The 18584-nt window shown below is 34.5% G+C and overlaps 1 protein-coding gene across 7 annotated transcripts in view; it reads left to right on the top strand.

Moving 5' to 3' along the window:
* Nucleotides 1-18584, top strand: part of LOC125657744 (centromere protein F-like) — an 83090-nt gene that overhangs the window by 51837 nt on the left and 12669 nt on the right. For 5 of the 7 annotated variants that reach the window (XM_048888499.2, XM_056149098.1, XM_056149102.1 and 2 more), the window contains 13 exons: nt 3652-3949; nt 4836-5744; nt 6171-6452; nt 7494-7565; nt 8284-8341; nt 9119-9336; nt 9617-9682; nt 12141-12402; nt 12829-13208; nt 13598-13663; nt 14933-14995; nt 16992-17087; nt 18006-18167. In XM_048888499.2, coding sequence (XP_048744456.2) covers nt 3652-3949; nt 4836-5744; nt 6171-6452; nt 7494-7565; nt 8284-8341; nt 9119-9336; nt 9617-9682; nt 12141-12402; nt 12829-13208; nt 13598-13663; nt 14933-14995; nt 16992-17087; nt 18006-18167 — 2932 coding nt within the window. The remainder of the gene's footprint in view (nt 1-3651; nt 3950-4835; nt 5745-6170; nt 6453-7493; nt 7566-8283; nt 8342-9118; nt 9337-9616; nt 9683-12140; nt 12403-12828; nt 13209-13597; nt 13664-14932; nt 14996-16991; nt 17088-18005; nt 18168-18584) is intronic. The other 2 variants (XM_056149101.1, XM_056149099.1) reach the window with 1 other exon arrangement.

The raw sequence follows: 18584 nt of genomic DNA, 5'->3' as shown, positions 1-18584 counted from the left end.
GTCTTCTCCTTCACCGTAATTACTCTGATTTAATGTCTTCCTCTGTGTTATGGTATACATGGCATATTAAATCTGGATAGGGGGCACCTGTTGGGGGAAAGCTGTTCGGATAGAAAAATCATTTTTGACATTGTCCCTGTAAAAGCTGAACTTTGACAAATTTAAACAAGTTTAAAGTCTTCGTACACCCAGAGAAGTGAAAGCATCTACAAACACAATATTGATCAAGCTGGTCACATATAGCTTATTAAAGTGGCTGAAAGTTTAAATCCCTCCCTCATAATTTTTAACTATTCCAAACTACTATAAGCATGTGCTTGTGCGTACTTTTGATTCAGTGATTTGTGTAGTATACACATTCATTGAGTGTACAAACATTCTCAGGAATTTTTTATCTGTAAAGATGGGGAATATTTAATAACCTGTTTTTTGTGACAAGATCAGGCCTGTGTTTTTGTGAGGAAGGGGGACTGTGTTGTAAATATTTGGGTCAATGGCCAATGAACACCTGTGGAATGAGGTGTAAATTGTGCCATTGATTTGTGATTAATCTGTGATTTAATCAATATTTACGTCAGGTGAGTGGTTTGGTTTTGTGTGATCAGTCACAACATTAATCTCTGGTATTTAGTTCAATTCATGGTATATTGTTCTCCACCTATCTCATGTCTGCCTGTCGGACTGATTGTATCGTCAGGAAAGATGAGGAAAAAATATATCTTAATCACTGCGTGGTCATCACAAATATGTAGAAAACTTGTATATCTAATAGGGAAAAAAATGTGTAAAAATTACTTGAGTGATGGTCTTGAGGTGTAGGAGAATATTTTGAAATTAGATTGAACCATTGTACATTAAAATTGATTAACCTAAAAATTTGAATGTTTGATATGTATAAAACACAATGCATATATACACAAAGGTGTACATGATTGGAAAACATAGCAATGATAATAAATGCAGGTGTATCAAAGGGCTTCCCCAAATCAGCACGAGGATTATATCCCAAGAATTAAATGCTTGCCATATATTTATCAAAATAGATTAAAAATAAAAACAGAATGGCAATGGCAAATTTACTATATACGTAGAAATAAGAGCACTTGGTATTAATTTAAATGATGATAAATAAATAAAGCACTTTTGTATTAATTTAGATAATGATAAATAAAAGCACTAAGGCCAAAATAAAAATATTGTTTGTTTCCCCTCGCCCGACCGAGTCTGAAAATTCACACCGACCCATAAGTTTTTATTACGCCATTCTGGTGAAGTTTTTTTTTTTTAATTTTAAGAAAATTTCAAGGTCGTTTCTGGTGCAGATCAGTATTTTATAATGACAAAAATTTTCTATATCTTCTTTGGTTTCGATCCAAAATTAAAAAATAAGAATACGAATACAGGAGGTGTGCTGGTCCGAAATCTAGAAATTTCGCCGCCTCCAGCTGGAGGCGGCATTCTCTGGCTGATTTCAAATACTTACAAGCCGAATTCAATTTTAAGCTCATAACTAATCAATAAAACGATTCTTCTTGTACTTACTAATATCGATTTTATGGGTTCTTTCATCACATAAACAGTCTCTTGAAAACATTTTATCAAACTGTCGAGCTTTGTTTTGAGTCACGAGACTCGTTTGCTCAAATGGCAGTGAAAATTCGGTTGACTACAACTGTTGGTTTCTGTTTAATATCGAATTTTGGATTGATATTTTCTTTTAATCGATATTAATAAGTACAAGAATCATGATTGTTTTATTGATTAGTTACAAGTGAGTTTAACATTGAATTCGGCTCGCAATTCGGACTAGTGATCTGCAAGATCGAGATGGAGAAATGTTGTCTATACGAGGAGCGAGGAAACAAGAGAATTCGGGGCATCCAGTGTGCAAGTTGTGTTCTTCAGTAGGGGAAAGTGTTGATATTTCGGACGGATGCGATATTTTTGACAGTCAATCAGAAGCATTCTCAATTTAACTTATTTCTGAACTAATGCTATATTTACAAACTGGAAAACACCTAATTATATGCACATGTGTAACTCAGCTCTGATTGGTTGATGTCAGCATCCATTTTGTTTGATCGGCAAAATCAAGTCCCGTTGAAACGTTTTCTGGTAAACTAGATCTACCGATATCATTTAAAAATATAATCAAAATCACTATCATATACAAATTAAGATAATGTGCAAAAAACAAAAGCATAAAATGTCAGTGAACCATAAATAAAAGACAGCAACCGAGTTTACCAATTTTATAACACCATGTGTCCAAAACTAACACCATTGTCCATAGTTGCAACATTCTCCCTAACTTTATTTAAGTGTTAGTATGTGGCATAAATAGCAGAGAAAATTCTGATGAAACCCAATGTTCGTCGAATCAACCAATATGTATACATGTAGTCCAATGCCTAAGTTTAGTGGTTAGATAATGAGCATTTCCAAAATACATGAAGTACTGTCCGAAATATCGACACCTTCCCTAATTGCAAAACGTGGCAATCAAAGCAGAATTTACGCGAGAACTGACTATACGAGTTTGATGAGGAAACATGGATGATGTGCTTCACGACGTTTGGTATCGGGCATTGTTAATGGTTATGGGAATTTCATAATAAATAAAATTCTGCTAGCTAAAAAAAACAAAACTTTTTACCTACCTACCGACCTTCCTCTGAAATTTAGGGTCGGGAGAGGGGAAACAAACATATTTTTAAATGTGGCCTAATGGTATTTATTTGAGTAATAATATGACATGTAGAAGTAAAATACTGAGTACTAATTAAAACAATAGACTAACATGTAGAATTCACCACATTTAGCACTAATTAAGACACTGTTCTTATTAGTGATTATTGCAAAGTATTGCTTTCTTTCAACTTACTTTAGTATTGTAGATAGTATGACTCTATACACTTTTGAGATGCTCCCGTAGTGACCTGTAATTTTTAAAACTATTATAAGTTTTTCATAAACAAACAAAACAATTACATCACCTCTATTGAACGAAGGCTAGGATTACTGTGTTTAATAAATAGGGATGTTTTCATCCAGAATATCTTTTGTACAGTATATTCTGTTAAGCTGTGCATATATAATTGGTGATTTAAGATGGACGGTCAATAAGTTACACGTGGATCCCACAATTCATCAGTTATTCATGAAGTGGGATGCAATTTCTATGGAAACAGGAGAATGTGGTGTATAGAATTCTACCTCTTGTGTGTGTAGATTTGATAGACATGAAATTGAGAATAATTAATGAGATGACACCAGCAACTGGATGTTCCAATATATTAACTTTTTCATCTTAATTCTTCTTGATGTGTAAGACAACAAGTCCAACCTGTGTGTGTAGTACTGGATTACAGATTTAAAGCTGGAGTTGGAATAATAATCCTATTATGGTGTGGACTTAACCATTGTTTTGACGGTTTTAGGCATATCTTAAATTTCTTTTTGAACATGTTAAACATTTGTAAGACCTGATAAGGCCATTGTGGAGGAATACATAAAATTTCCTTTAATTGGCAGTTCCCAGTATCAACTCTAGAATATACTATTAACTTCTGTTTTCAATTCACTTGTACCAGCAATTTAAATCTCTCCAGTCATGCTTGATTAACAAATTTTTCCTGTTTTGTTTTTCAGTGGTGGAATTTCTACAAGGAAAACAGAAGTCGAGGAACTGAGTGAAAAATCCCTTAAACAACAAGTCCAGGAGCTTCAGGAACGACTAGCCAATAATAACAATGCTGGAGAAGTCCGGGAAAATCCGGCTGAGCTGCTGACTAAGATTGCTGATCTGGAAGCCATGAACAAAGAACTGGAGGATCGCTTAGAATCCACCCGACACGTCAAGTCGGAGTGGGAGCTGGAGAGTCCGGAAGATGTGTTCCGTCAGAGAATCTCAGAGCTGGAGAGGCTGGAGAAACACCTTAAACACCAAGTAAGGATCTTTAATTCAGGTGTGCACCATCAGACTGGGTAGAAAGTGTGCATCATTAGACTGTTTAAAAAGTGTGCACCATCAGACTGTTTTAAAAGTGTGCACCATCAGACTATTTAAAAAGTGTACACCATTAAATCATAAGAGTTTGCACCATTAGACTGTTTAAAAAGTGTACACCATGAATTGTTTCAAAAAGTGTGCACCATTAGACTGTTTAAAAAGTGTGCACCATTAAACTATTTAAAAAGTGTGCACCATTAAACTATTTAAAAAGTGTGCACCATTAAATTATAGAGAAGTGTGCACCATTAGACTGTCTAAAAGGTGTACACCATTAAATTATTCAAATGTATGCAACATTCATAAACTGTTAAAAAGTGTGCACCCTTACACTGTTTAAAAAGTGTACACCATAAATTCTTTTTAAAAGGTGTGCAATATGAATTGTTTAATATACTGCTATAAATTGTTTTGAAAAGTGTCCACTATAAATTGTTTAATATACTTCTATAAATTGTTTTGAAAAGTGTGCACCATAAATTATAAGTGTGTGCCTAAAGCTGTTAAAAGGTTGTGCACTTAAAGCTGTTAAAAGGTTGCACCTAAAGCTGTTAAAAGGTTTTGCTCTTGAAATTGTTTTGCACCTAGAATTGTTAAAAAAATGTAGCTAAAGCTGTTAAAATGCATGCACCTAATTATTTTGTATGCGTAAGTCTGCAAGTTCTATCGATGTTGGTTAAACTTACCATGTAATATTCTAATTCAGAAAATCAGCATGGGATGAATTATTTTAATTGTGATTTTAAGATAATTTTGGGGAAAGGGTCATGCTTTTTAGTGTGCATGTTTTTTCTCTCTCAGTGCATTAGTGTGTATGTTGCAGGTTTCTGATTTGGAAAAAGACAGAGAAGAATTACATGAAATTGCGAGGAGAGACAAAAATACAATCCATGAACAAAACATCCGCATTCGTGAACTGCAGCTGTCGGAGAAGAACATGAAAGAACAGCTGAACCGATTGGATGCATCCGAGCAGAGTCTTTTCAACAAAGTGGAGGAGCTGGAAGACCAAATAAGCAAAATGGAGGATCGGATATCTGAACTTACGATAATGGAAATGAGATTGAAGGAACTTGTTCGGAAATATAAACTTGATGAGGAGGTGTGGCTATCAAAGTCGGCAAATTTAAACGAGACTTTGTCAGAGCTTTCAACATCCGAGGCCCAACTTAGGCAGCAACTTGAAAATGTGGAAAAAGAGAAATTGAATTTGTCTGAGAAATCTGAGTACTTGGAGGAGAGACTGAAGGAGGTGGAAAAAGCAGAGATGAACTTACTTCAGAGGACAAAAGACCAGGAAAACCGAGAGATCAGTCTCAACAGGAAGTTGTCAGAAATGCAGATGGTGGGTTCCAATGCGGAAAAAGAACTGGCAGGGTTACACAATGCTAATATTGAGCTCTCCCAGCAGCTGAATCACATGATGCAGGAGAATGTGGCCATTTCACATCACATGACACAACTTCAAAATCAAATAGCTGCTCTGGATCAGCAAAATGTTTCACTTCATTCAGACTTGGAGAAGGTTAGCAAAGAGAATAATTCACTCCAGTCTTCAGGAAAATCTTTGGACAAAGAGCTAGAAAACAGTAAGATTAAGGAAGTGGGACTGGAGGGAAAACTTCGACAGAAGGAGGAATCCGAGGAGCTGCTGAAGGAAAAGATCGGAAATCTACAGAGAAATGAGAACCGATTGAAGTACCGCATCCAGCAGCTGGAGTCTGGATCACAGGTTTGTGTATACTTAAAACCTGGCCATCTGGATCAAAGGTATTTCTATACTTAAAACAAGGCCATCTGGATCAAAGGTTTTTTTTATACTTAAGCTGTAAAACATGACCATCTGGATCTACAATGTACACACACACACATATATATATAAATATATTCAATAAATTCTTTTTTCTTGGTATCGGGATAGAATAAAGTAAAAAATAAAATCCAATACTCAAATATATATATATATATATATATATATATATATATATATATATATATATATACATGTATATATATATATATATAATGATACTTTTGGTGTGGTTTTTTTTTGGGGGGGGGGGGGGGGTATTAAATAATGCTAATTGTATACTGTCATAAGTTACTATGTAGATTTTACAAAAGAGATTTTCTCTGAAATTTCCAATATTATCTACAGATGCCTGCCGATTTGAGTCCTCTGCAGCGAGAAAAACTACCTCGCAAGTTAGAGGACTGTCAGAGGAGGATTGTGGTCCTTCAGAATCAGAATGAACAACTTGGTAATAAATTACACGAGTATCAAAATCCCGAGGCCAATGTTGTGAGAATTCCCAGCGCAGAACTGCAGAGACTGAAGAGCAGGGATGTATTGATGGATCAGAATGAGGCTGAGCTTCACGAAATCGGAAAGCTCAACTCCCACCTACAGAGGACTGTGGAGCAACTGAGGAACGGAAAGGTAGGGATTCTTAAGTCAACCAATCAAAATCACTGCAGGCATTTACTTCTTTGAACCTTATTAATCTTTATCTGATTGAGGCGAGTACTTTTACAGTATAATTCTAAGTGTTACCTACAGTTGCAAATTTATACAAATTAGACAGATTTTACTGAAAGCAGTAATTTATTAAGAGTGTGTCTTATCCGACACAAAATCTTATCTCCCTGAGTAGGTTAGATCTTAGGCTAAAAATAAAAATATGTTTGTTTCCCCTTGCCCGGTCGGGTCTTAAAAAAAAGGGCCCGTGTCAAAATTTTTTTTACCCAAAAATTGCACGTTTTTTTTTTTTATTTCCAGAACAAAAATCATTCTGACATGTTATTAAGTACATCTGTTTCTACTATAAAGTCAAGAGTAAATGTTTTGGTTTTGTTTTCAATGTTTTCTTTGAAAAGATGTAATGTTTTTATGTAGGTATTCGTAAAGTAAACAAACATATTGCATCCACTGAGTGCATTCACACTAACATGTCCAAGAATATGAATTATAAATGCCAGCAGACATGTCAATCCAGTGACCAACATAAAAACAAGCTCAACCAATACATGGCATACTCTTCTTCTGATGTACAGTATTGAAAATGACTATCGGTGCTCTGAGCTGCTTTTTCTTAGGTGTTTCCAACAGAAATTTTCAAAAAAAACAAAACAAACCCACCTGCCTGCCTGGTCTATTTCAAAAGTCAGACCCGGGGGAGGGGAAACAAACATTCTTTTAAATATATCCTTAGTTTCTGTGGAAACGAGGGGGTTATTTATATTCGGACTTTCCTATCCCGAGGGGGATAGGAAAGACCGAATATAAATAACCCCCTCGTTTCCACAGAAACTAGTTAGATCTTACAGGTTTCACTTTATAACAAAATGATTTCCGTCCCTCCTCCCCCTGTCATGAATAAATGAAAATAAAAAGAACTCATTAGATAGAATAAGTTATTTCATGATACGTTGTGTTAACCGTATAAATCTTGTTGATCATATGTTTTATTTTTTTTTTAAGGATGCATGTGGCCATGAAGTTGAAGTGGAGACTTTGAAAAATAGACTTCAAAAGAGCAGCAAAACAATCTTGGTGGGTGAATAATTTCAATTATCCTTAAAACTTAGTGCTGCTGCTTACATCAATGAAGAAGAAAAAGACGTGCTATAATTTTTTTTTTGAGTTTGCTCGCGATAGTGAGAAGACATTTGTTATCACTTAGTGGTCCTAGTTTTTGACGTTGCTTTTCCATAGATATCTAGGGAAGCATAATACGCATGTTTTACCGTACTTTTAAGATTCAGAACTAAAGCTTATAAGACGGTGCTGTTTAATCCAACTCCTTGTTGGAAATCACGGGGGAGTCAGTCGACTCTGAAACCTTTCATTTCATTTACTTATTGATAATTAAAGAAATTCTGATTGGTTGAAAAATTGAAAATTTGCATCAATGAAATTAAAAAATGTATGGTGATGTGGTACATTTTGAAATTTGCATTGTCACCCTATTGTATGTAGTTTGTAACATTTTGACTAAACTAAGTTTTATATATGGTATTGAAAATCAGAATTTAGTGAATTAGATGAAAAGAAATTACTCTAAACACTTTTTTCATTTGAAATTAATTGGAGAATTGAAACGGAAAAGGTATACATTAATATTCTTCATGCATTGATGCAATTTCCTGTCCAGCCTTGATCATCCAAAAAAATATGAAGAGCTATTTCTGAACTCTAAAGTTAGTCTAGAATAGATGTCAACAACAACAAGCAGTTTTAAGCTAGACCGCTGATTTGAATTTTTTTACAGTTGCTGAGGACACTTCTAGAGGAGGGGCAGATTTCTGAGGGGCGTGATATTAATGAAGGTAATACTAAGTTTTCAAAAGTCATGATTGTAAATGATACTAGAATACGCAAAAGCATAGATGGAACAGAAATCCAATGTTTTCTGGAGATTGATGAGGCCCGTGTATTGATGAAGCCCGGGTATTGATGAAGCCTGGGTATTGATGAAGCTCGGGTATTGAGGAGTCCCGTGTATTGATGAAGCCCGGGTATTGATGAAGCCTGGGTATTGATGAAGCACGGTTATCGATGAAACCTGGGTATTGATGAAGCCCAGGTATTGATGAAGCCCGGTATTGATGAAGCACGGTTATTGATGAAGCCTGGGTATTGATGAAACCCGGTATTGATGAAGCCTGGGTATCGATGAATCCTGGGTATTGATAAAGCCCGAGTATTGATGAAGCTCAGGTATGGATGAAGCCTGGGTATTGATAAAGCCCGAGTATTGATGAAGCCTGGGTATTGATAAAGCCCAGGTATTGATGAAGGTCACATATTGATGAAGCCCGGGTATTGATGAAGCTCGCATATTGATGAAGCCTGGGTATTGATGAAGCTCGGGTATTGATGGAGCTCGGGTATTGATGGAGCTCGGGTACTGGTGTATTGTTAAGACCTGTAAGAAATTAACAGTATTATGAGGATTTGTTTAGGGTCGTGTGGTTAACATAATAATCTACTGGACAGGTATCCCTATTTTTGCATATTTTGAAATACATGTAGTAATTAATGATGTCAGCATAATATATTTAAATATGCAAGAGAATCATTCTGTACAAAATATTGTCTTTCAGAAATACTCAAAGACCTGAATGTCCCCTCTCATGCAAGAAGAGAGGGAACAGGTCGCCTGGCAGAGAGAAGGGTTAGAGATCAAAGGTCAAATCAGTCCAACCTTATTGGACACCCTGTACCGGAGCTGGCAGATCAGCTGATGAGCTTGGACAAGAGCAGAGAACTCTTGTATGATCAGTCTGATGCCAGCCTCATGAAGACAGAAGTAATTCCTAAGGTATTTTTTTAGAATGAGTGCATTATTTTATTTTTTTGGTAGTATTTCATGTCTTTACAAGTTTGGCTTGACATTTCTATCACCAATTTCCCTGACACTCTAATTATATACATAGATTAATTGTGATGTTTAATTAGAAGACTTCTTTTCTTTGTCTTGCATTGTTATCACTAGAATTTCTTCTCTTTTCCTTTCTAACAATACCGTCATATTTTATGCATGGATTATTTTTGGGTGATAAATTTGGATATATAAAAAAAATTTGAATGATATTTACAAGGTGGAAAGGAGCGAGGCGAATTTATTGGTCACTGATAATGGTCACGTGATAATGGACCTTTATAAGGTACCCTGGATTACAGTACTCAGCTAAAAATTATGATTTTAGACACAAGTATTCAGAAAAAAACACAATGCTTGGTATTCTTAAGTAAAATGCATGATTGAATTAATTTTGTATGTGCTTGATAAGGAGGGATAACACACCAGAGAAATCTGATATGGATGGATATATATCAATGATATCAAAAAATGCAGTTTTAGTAGATTGTCATTTTTGAAAATGATTAAAATCCCTGCTAGACTTGAACCTATGATCTACAGATCAGCAGCTGACATGTTAAACCCACTGAACTACCCATCTAGGGGTTTAGAATTAAAAGGAATATACAAGTATTGCTGATATTCATATCAACAGGAAGTCAGCCATAATGCTGGTGTGTTATTCCTCCTTAAGATTCATCAATATTTGATGTATGATTATATCAATAAATGTTAAAGGGCCCTAACTCTCTATATCAAGGACTCAACATTAGCCTTTTTTGTGTCTGTATAAATTAAGATACATATTTCGTGTACAAGTTGCAATTTTATACGAGTTACAATCAGTACAAGTTTTATTCTCCTATAATAAGTAACGTCATAAATCTGGTGAAAACCTGCAAAATGTCGACAACTGCTAATTGTGATGGAACAATGTTTACAGAGCTTTTAAAGACAAAAACCTGGAAGATATGTGACACAATGTTCATACCAAGCTATTAATGCCAGAATGTCTTGTGTTTTCTAAAAATAAATTGACAATTATTTTTTTAGCTATAGATCCAGAAAGCAGTGTGTAAACATTTATAAAGTAATGCAGACAAAAGCTACAGATATTATCATAAATTATCAGTAAACTTAGAAATGATGTAAAGGTTTTGTACCGTACATTTAATGGTTAGACTTGATTATTTTAATTTTCTAATTTTTTTGTTTAGAAAAGGTCTACAATGGAAAATTTTTAGTGAAAGGGGCTGGGGGTGGAAAATGGCAATAAATTTTATTTGCACAAATGTTAATTGTAACAGTTTGCAGAAATATAGTCTTGCACCAATTCTACATGTATGACTACAGTTTGATTTCTTTATAATTCCTATCTATTAATTATTTCTATTAGAATTTTTTGCCCCTGTAGCGAAGATCCGAAAATACATTGTTTTTGTTCTGTCTGTTTGTTTGTCCTTTATTCTTGCTCATAACTTTTGAATGGGGAGTGATAGGGCTCTCCTATGTGCATTTCTCGTGGCAAGACTTTTCATTTTATATCATGAACTTTGACCTTATGACATTTACCTTGAAGTTTCACCAGTTCTTAAGAAAAGTTAACATTGGTATATCTCCTGAATTATTTAAGGTAGCTAGGGCTTTCATATTTTGTATTAAGACGAATAATGACCTTATGACCTTCACATTAGAAATATCTTATTTTCTTTAAACATGTTTTTTTATGTTTCTTTGTTGCCATTGTGGGCATGATAATTTTTCACAAACACATCTTGTTGCCCAATTCATTTTATATTAAATTTTTCATTTTCAATATCATTTCATTGGACAAATTTAAAATTTGTCTTCATATTATGAAAATATATTAATGCACTGATAATACAGTGACTTTGGGTGATGCTAAATTTGTAATTTTCAGCACATATGTGAAAAGAAGTAACATTAATTATTATGCAGGACATATCTTAGGTTAATGATGAGTCTATGTCGATGTCGAATCTTTATCGAACAATTATAAAACATTTGAACGTAATTGAAATTAATTTTTTGCATGGCACCTGTTTGTATATAATGGATTTGACCTCCCTGTGTATAATCAGATGGAGACAAGTCATGCTCAGCTTCAAATCACAGAAGAGGGGAAGTTTGTAGTTCTGGATGGTTCCCAGGTATCACTAGTAAACTGGTGGTCTGTTGCCTTAGTTACCTATTGTAGTTAGCATGGTTTAAAGGGCAAAATATATTATGATGGGTTACTCTGCAGGGTTCATGATTAGATAGGCTAGAGGCTAGATCTTTCCTTCATTGCAGTTGTCATGGTAACATTCATTACTACAATATGATTGGAACACACAATGTTATAGGTGGAGAGAATAGGCATTAAGAAACATTGCAGCTAGGGGCAGGATATGAAATTCCAAAAGTTTTCAGATATAGCAGCTAACTGGTTGAAAGAAATATGGCCAGCATTCATTGATCTGCTTTAAAATGTGCCTATTGAATGAAGTGCATGCATTAGAAAAATAGTTATAGGAAAGGTGAAAGCTATCAGCAGTGTATTATTTTAATTGTAAAATTTTAGAAAATCGTTGAACACAAATAAAAGTTTGTATACATTTTAATTGATTATTTCGCTAGATTTTGTTAAAGAGATAATGCGCTGCAGTATTTAACATATAATAATTACAACAGACAACAGATTGACAGCTTTCTATATATTGTGATAAGTCTGATATTGAGTCCTGGTGTTTATTTTAAAGGATGTACAGGGTTTACGAGAGAAAAATCCCTACAGCTTGATATCAAATGAGGATCGGCAACGTAGGGTTGATGACTTTATCAGCCGTCTAGAAAAGGACGAGCTGTTTTTACCCCAGGAAGAAGCTCACTGGCGGCAAGTGGAGTCCCGAGTTTCCCATGCCGCCACCGAGGAGCGATGGATCCATGTCGGGAAAGCCACCAGTTTACATTCCAGTGTACCAAACCGGTCCCACCAAACCAGCAATGAGGAGCTGGTACTGGGTGAGTGTCTATCATTCAGATCTATAACCGAGCTAGTACTGGGTGAGTGTGTCTATCAGTCTGATATATAACCATGCTAGGATTCTCTGTAATATATGTTTATGATATAGCGAGTTTGTATTTATATGGCTCTGGGACTAAACATTGGAGGAAGGGATTTTAACCTCACCTCTATCTTGTCTGTCCATCTGTCTGTAAATCCAAACTAAGCAAGATCTGGTGTACTGGAAAGTCCACATCAAAGATCTTCAGAATAATGTGAAGGTCATAATTTGCTACCATTGAATTCATTATAGCTTTTATTAAAACAATCTTCTTTTCATTGAATGAACTAAATGCTTTAACTTTACAATACAGTGTTGAGACATTGTTTCATTAACATTCAATGAAAAAAGATGCCTGATGTACATTTAAGTCAATTTTCAGGATTGACCCTCCCATCAGAATCGGAGAGTCAGCAATTAACACAGAATGACACAGATTCCAGCGGAAATAGTCCCGCCACAAAACGAAGAAAATTTCGTCCGGTCAACGGAACAGAGCCCCACATGACCCCATCCTCAACTCATGGCACAAATAATTTCGAAGCCCCTCATTACCTGATGCCCATCGATCATGACAACATGGACAGGGAGGGGGCAGAACCCAATATGTCGTACATGACAGAGGAGTACAGATTAATGTCTCCTCCAATCAGGACAGAGAGTCTACCGGATAGTGGGCACGGAACCACCTCTGTCGCCTCCACCGGCAAATCACAGCTTTCTCTCAAAGAGAAAATTGCAGAGATTGGAAAATCATTACAGGTTGATATACATTTTACATCTCAAGTTGTCAGTTCTAACAACATGTACGAAAATAAAATGTTTTATAAGGAAATACTACAAAAGGTTGGTGGAATTACACATTTTTAGGATGGAGAAAATCATTCTTATTTAATATGCTCTTGGAGATAAATTTTGTGTCAGATTAGGGAGGATATCAGATTAGAAAGGATGTTTTATTGTATAGTATAAATAACATAGAAATAGAACAATTGTGAATGAAAATAGGGTAAAAATAATTCACAGCAAAACCGAGTAATCAGATGTTGGAATAGACAGATTTAACAGCTATAAAGAATTCGTTCATAGGTTTATGTCTGGATGAAGACAACTGTACCAGATTAAAAGTCAATAATTATTTACATTGATAGAAACGCCCTCTGTCTGGATTCAGCGACTCGGATGATTCGGATTCCTTGCTACTGTGGAAATCCAAGGTAACCACCGTTTGATATATATTATGCTATATCAAAATCTGTTCAAAATTGATATATATTATTCGATATCAAAATCTGTTCAAAATTGATATATATTATGCGATATCAAAATCTGTTTGATATATATTATGCGATATCAAAATCTGTTTTTGATATATATTATGCGATATCAAAATCTGTTTGATATATATTATGTGATATCAAAATCTTGATATATATTATGTGATAGCCAAATCTGTTTGAATGATATATATCATGTGATATCAAAATCTGTTTGAAATATATTATGTGATATCAAAATCTGTTTCATATATATTATGCGATATCAAAATCTGTTTGATATATATTATGTGATATCAAAATCCATTTGATATATATTATGCGATATCAAAATCCGTTGATATATATTATGCGATATCAAAATCCGATTGATATATATTATGCAATATCAAAATTTGTTTGACATATATTATGCGATATCAAAATCCTTTGATATATGTTATGCGATATCAAAATCCGGCTTGAACATCAAAGCCCTTTCACAATGTCTGCCCATCCGTCTGTTACTCAGCACATCTTTTTTATTCTACACTCAAAAAGAAATCTACATGGAGAATAGGAGTAAATGTAGATTTTGAGAATTGGAGTAAATGTAGATTTTGAGGAAGGTCAAGGTCACAATAAGATTACTTTTCACTTACTTAGACTTAAATCTGTACAATGGCTGTGTTCACACATCATGCGATGATATGATAGTTCCCACGCAATCTCCACAAGTCTCTCTCAGAAATTGTATGGAGCCATTGCAATAGCTGTGTGTGAGAGGTGTTCGAGTTATCCACGAGACTACGATCTCCTTTTTTGCCCAAATGCTTGATATATCATCCGTTTGCTGTTGGTGTACTTTTTCAGGGAAATAATTGTATGGAAATCATGCAATGGATTGTACAACATGTGCACAGGCTATAGACTTACTATTTAAATTTTTTTATAACTTTAAACTAAACAGTATCTTAGAGGCCACGGAGCTAGTCCATGATTCTGTACGAAAATCTCGCAGTCACCGCCTGTCATGGAAGCTGCACGGCAAAGTAAATACAGCCAGGTTACGAGCTCTGTGGGAACATCGCAGGCCAAATGTAAACTAGACTTTAGCAAACTTGAACCAAATGGGATAGGCATACAATTATTAATTTTATTTATTATTTTGAAAGCATTTTGCATAAATTGATGTGGAATAACGGTGTATAACAATGGTTGTGTTTGCAGGCAAGTGATTCCTTTCGAAGATTAGAAGATGCTGAGAAAGAATCCAAATATTTCAAAGAGGAGGTAAAAAATATGTATTCTGTTCATAATCTTGTTCATAGATTCTGATCTATCTATATTCAGGAGCCAGGGTTGTCTTTATTTATATTAAGGAGGATTGTCTTTATCGATATTAAGGAGGGTTGTAGGGGTGAAACAATTCACCGAAATATAGATACTATTCAATGTAAACGCTCAATTCAATCTTTGATTCATTGCTTCGATTTTCGATTCGATACATTTAATACAAATTGGGTCAGTAAAATACATTAAGCTTGGCCTGGTCTTGTTATTTTTACCTGCCTGAGGGACAAAATAGCATCAAATAAAGTTCAGACTGTTGTTTGCCTTGAGGTTGATGAAAATAATAATGAACTTTATCAGTTTAAACTAGAGCCATCAAGCATCTTACGTGTGGCAGTTCGGAAACATTTTGCTTTTAAAATTAAGATTTTGATTCTTGTTGATTAATGTTTTCTTCAATGTTATTATTGGTTTCTTCTATAAATTGTATTGTATTGAAAATATTGAATCATGGCATAAGTATTTTGCAATATGTATCATATCGTGAAGTGAGTGTATCGTTTCAGCCTTAGAGGGTTGTCCTTATCTATAGTAAGAAGGTTGTCTTTATCTATATAAAGAGGATTGTCTTTATATATATTAAGACTTAGTATGGTTGTCTTTTTTCTGTAATGAGGATCGTATTTTATTTGTATTCAGAAAGGTTGTCCTTAATTTATCTGTATATTAAGGAAGGTTGTCTTTATCTGTATTCAGGGGTTGTTTTTATATGTATTAAAAGAGGATATATATATAGCTTTTTTCTTTCTGACTAACCCTACTGATTTGGGGGTCCAAAGGTCAGGGTCACTATAGGACTTCTAGACACTCATTGCAAGATGATACACAGCTCTTCTTTATTTTTGTGTGTGTGTTCTAAAGGTAGTAGATTTTTCTTCAAGCTATTTGTTTTCTTATAAAAGTAAAATAATGTAGTCTCCATATATACAGCCTCCTCCTTTTCGAAGACGACAAAGAAAGGTACATTATTGTTGTCATCTTACACAGTAATGCTTGACTTTTGTGTTCACCTGTACATACAAATACAAAACTTTGCATACACCTGTAAAAAGATGCCCCTTTCTTCCATGTGAAACAAAAGAATATGCTGCAGTTTTACTATTTATAGAAATAACATAATCAGTTGGTGAATTCTGATTCATCATGTCAGGATAAAAAATCCAAAATAAATGTTGATATAATTAATTTTCAAAATTGGAAAAATTGCTGGTAGGGGGGAAATGGTAAAACTGCTAGCAGTGATGAATTATAAAACATTCTGCCAAATGAAAGATGAAGATGCTGACTTATTTGAGTTGTGCATGTCACAGTGCAGTCATTTATTTTCACTTTGACACAGAAGCATGAGATATTTCAGCAGTGTAATGATGTTAGATAACTGTGTCTTAGCAGAAAGAGAGAATGGTAGAAGAAATAGCCCTGTAGGGATCGAGATTGGGAGAGATTACGTGTTAGGAAAGGAAAAGAGAGCTCGAGAGAGATTGGGAGAGATTATGTGCATGTTAGGAAAGGAAAAGAGAGCTGAAGAGAGATTGGGAGAGATTTAGTGTATGTGATGAAGGGAAAAGAGAGCTCAAGAGAGATTGGAAGAGATTATATTAAATATAAGTGTATGTTAGGAAAGGAAAAGAGAGCTCGAGAGAGATTGGGAGAGATTTAGTGCATGTAATGAAAGGAAAAGAGAGCTCGAGAGAGATTTGGAGAGATTATATTAAATATAAGTGTATGTTATGAAAGGAAAAGAGAGCTCAAGAGAGATTGGGAGAGATTATGTGCATGTTAGGAAAGGAAAAGAGCTCGAAAGAGATTGGGAGAGATTTAGTGTATGTGATGAAGGGAAAAGAGAGCTCAAGAGAGATTGGGAGAGAAAGAGCAAAATATTTGATCAAACATAATGCTTTTGTTACAGATTGAATTTCATGTGAATTTTTTACAGATAAATAAATTAGAGCAGGAAGTAGAATCAAAGACTAGATATATCCTTATCTTAGAGGACTTCATAGAAAAATTAAAAGCCCTGCTGGATCTTAAGGTGAGAATTCAAGGTTTTAAAAGGGTTCATCAGCTTATTGGTGCTATTTAAGCCTCTATATACTAATAAGTAAGGTATTAAGTGATTTAAGATATTCAATGTATAACAATCATATTTCATATCTAATAGATTGATGGTGTGAGTTTTGTGATCATGGTATCATTTTGAAGGGTTCAATCAAATAAAAATTATCCACCACAGGAATAATGTCAAAATTTTAATTACTACAGTGCTTAATTTATTTCCCCTTGAATTCTACATTGAAGTCTATAGGAAGAGCATGTTTCATCAGAATATTTCATTTTCATACAAATCTCTAGGTAATAAGTTTCATAAACTTTCTCTATAGAAATATGAAATTAAGTATTTATTGCAGATATTTTTGCATGCAGTGTTTTAAATGATAAACTAGTAAGTGCAGTTATTGCAATTTTCTTAATGTACATGTATAATGTTTGATTTTGTTGATTTCTAATACTTTGCATAGTGCTCAACATAAAAAAAACTTTGGCTATTGATCTTCATTATAGTGTTTTATTTTGGTAATTTTACAGATATAAGATCTTATGCCATACTGTCATTTAATTTCATTAACTGTTTTATTTCTCTTCTTACCCTTGTAAATCATCTTAGAGTATTTTGTTTTATATAAGGCGCTATATAAATTTTATAATTATATTATTATAGTTATCACAATATAAATAAATAGCAATCATTCAGATGGACTCCTAAGAGAGGATTTCCATTGGCTTTTTGACAAAATTTCAGGAGTTATCACTTCCTTGCAAGAAGAGGGGGGGGGGGGGGGGGGGGGGGGGGGGGGTAGTTGACAAATATAATATTATCTGATAAATTTATAATGTTCCTTGAATTAGATACAGATTTTCACATATTTCAACTTTCTGATGATTTTTTCAGGATTCTAAATCTGACAGGGAGTTGGTTCAGATCCTAGAGGCAGAACTGGTCAAGACAATGGAGGAACTTCAAGATTCTGGGTGTGAAAGGCAGGATTTGAACCGGGATCCAGTGGCACTAAACACCGAACTAGCAAAGAAGAACCGGGAACTTACAGCAAAGGTGTGTATTAATGCTACAGACACTGATTATAGTAAAAACTACAGACTCTCGAGATATTCTACAATGTGACAGTAAAAACTACAGACTCGAGATATTCTACAATGTGACAGTAAAAACTACAGACTCTCGAGATATTCTACAATGTGACAGTAAAGACTACAGACTCTCGAGAATTTCTACAATGTGACAGTAAAAACTACAGACTCGAGATATTCTACAATGTGACAGTAAAAACTACACACTCTCGAGATATTCTACAATGTGACAGTAAAAACTACACACTCTCGAGATATTCTACAATGTGTAACAGTAAAAACTAACAGACGAGATATTCTACAATGTGTGACAGTAAAAACTAACAGACGAGATATTCTACAATGTGACAGTAAAAACTAACAGATGAGATATTCTACAATG

The sequence above is a fragment of the Ostrea edulis genome, chromosome 9, assembly GCF_947568905.1.
Source record: "Ostrea edulis chromosome 9, xbOstEdul1.1, whole genome shotgun sequence".
NCBI classification, from domain to species: Eukaryota; Metazoa; Mollusca; class Bivalvia; order Ostreida; family Ostreidae; genus Ostrea; species Ostrea edulis.
The sequence above is the reverse complement of the archived record's forward strand: the minus strand, read 5'-3'. Positions and strand labels throughout refer to the sequence as shown.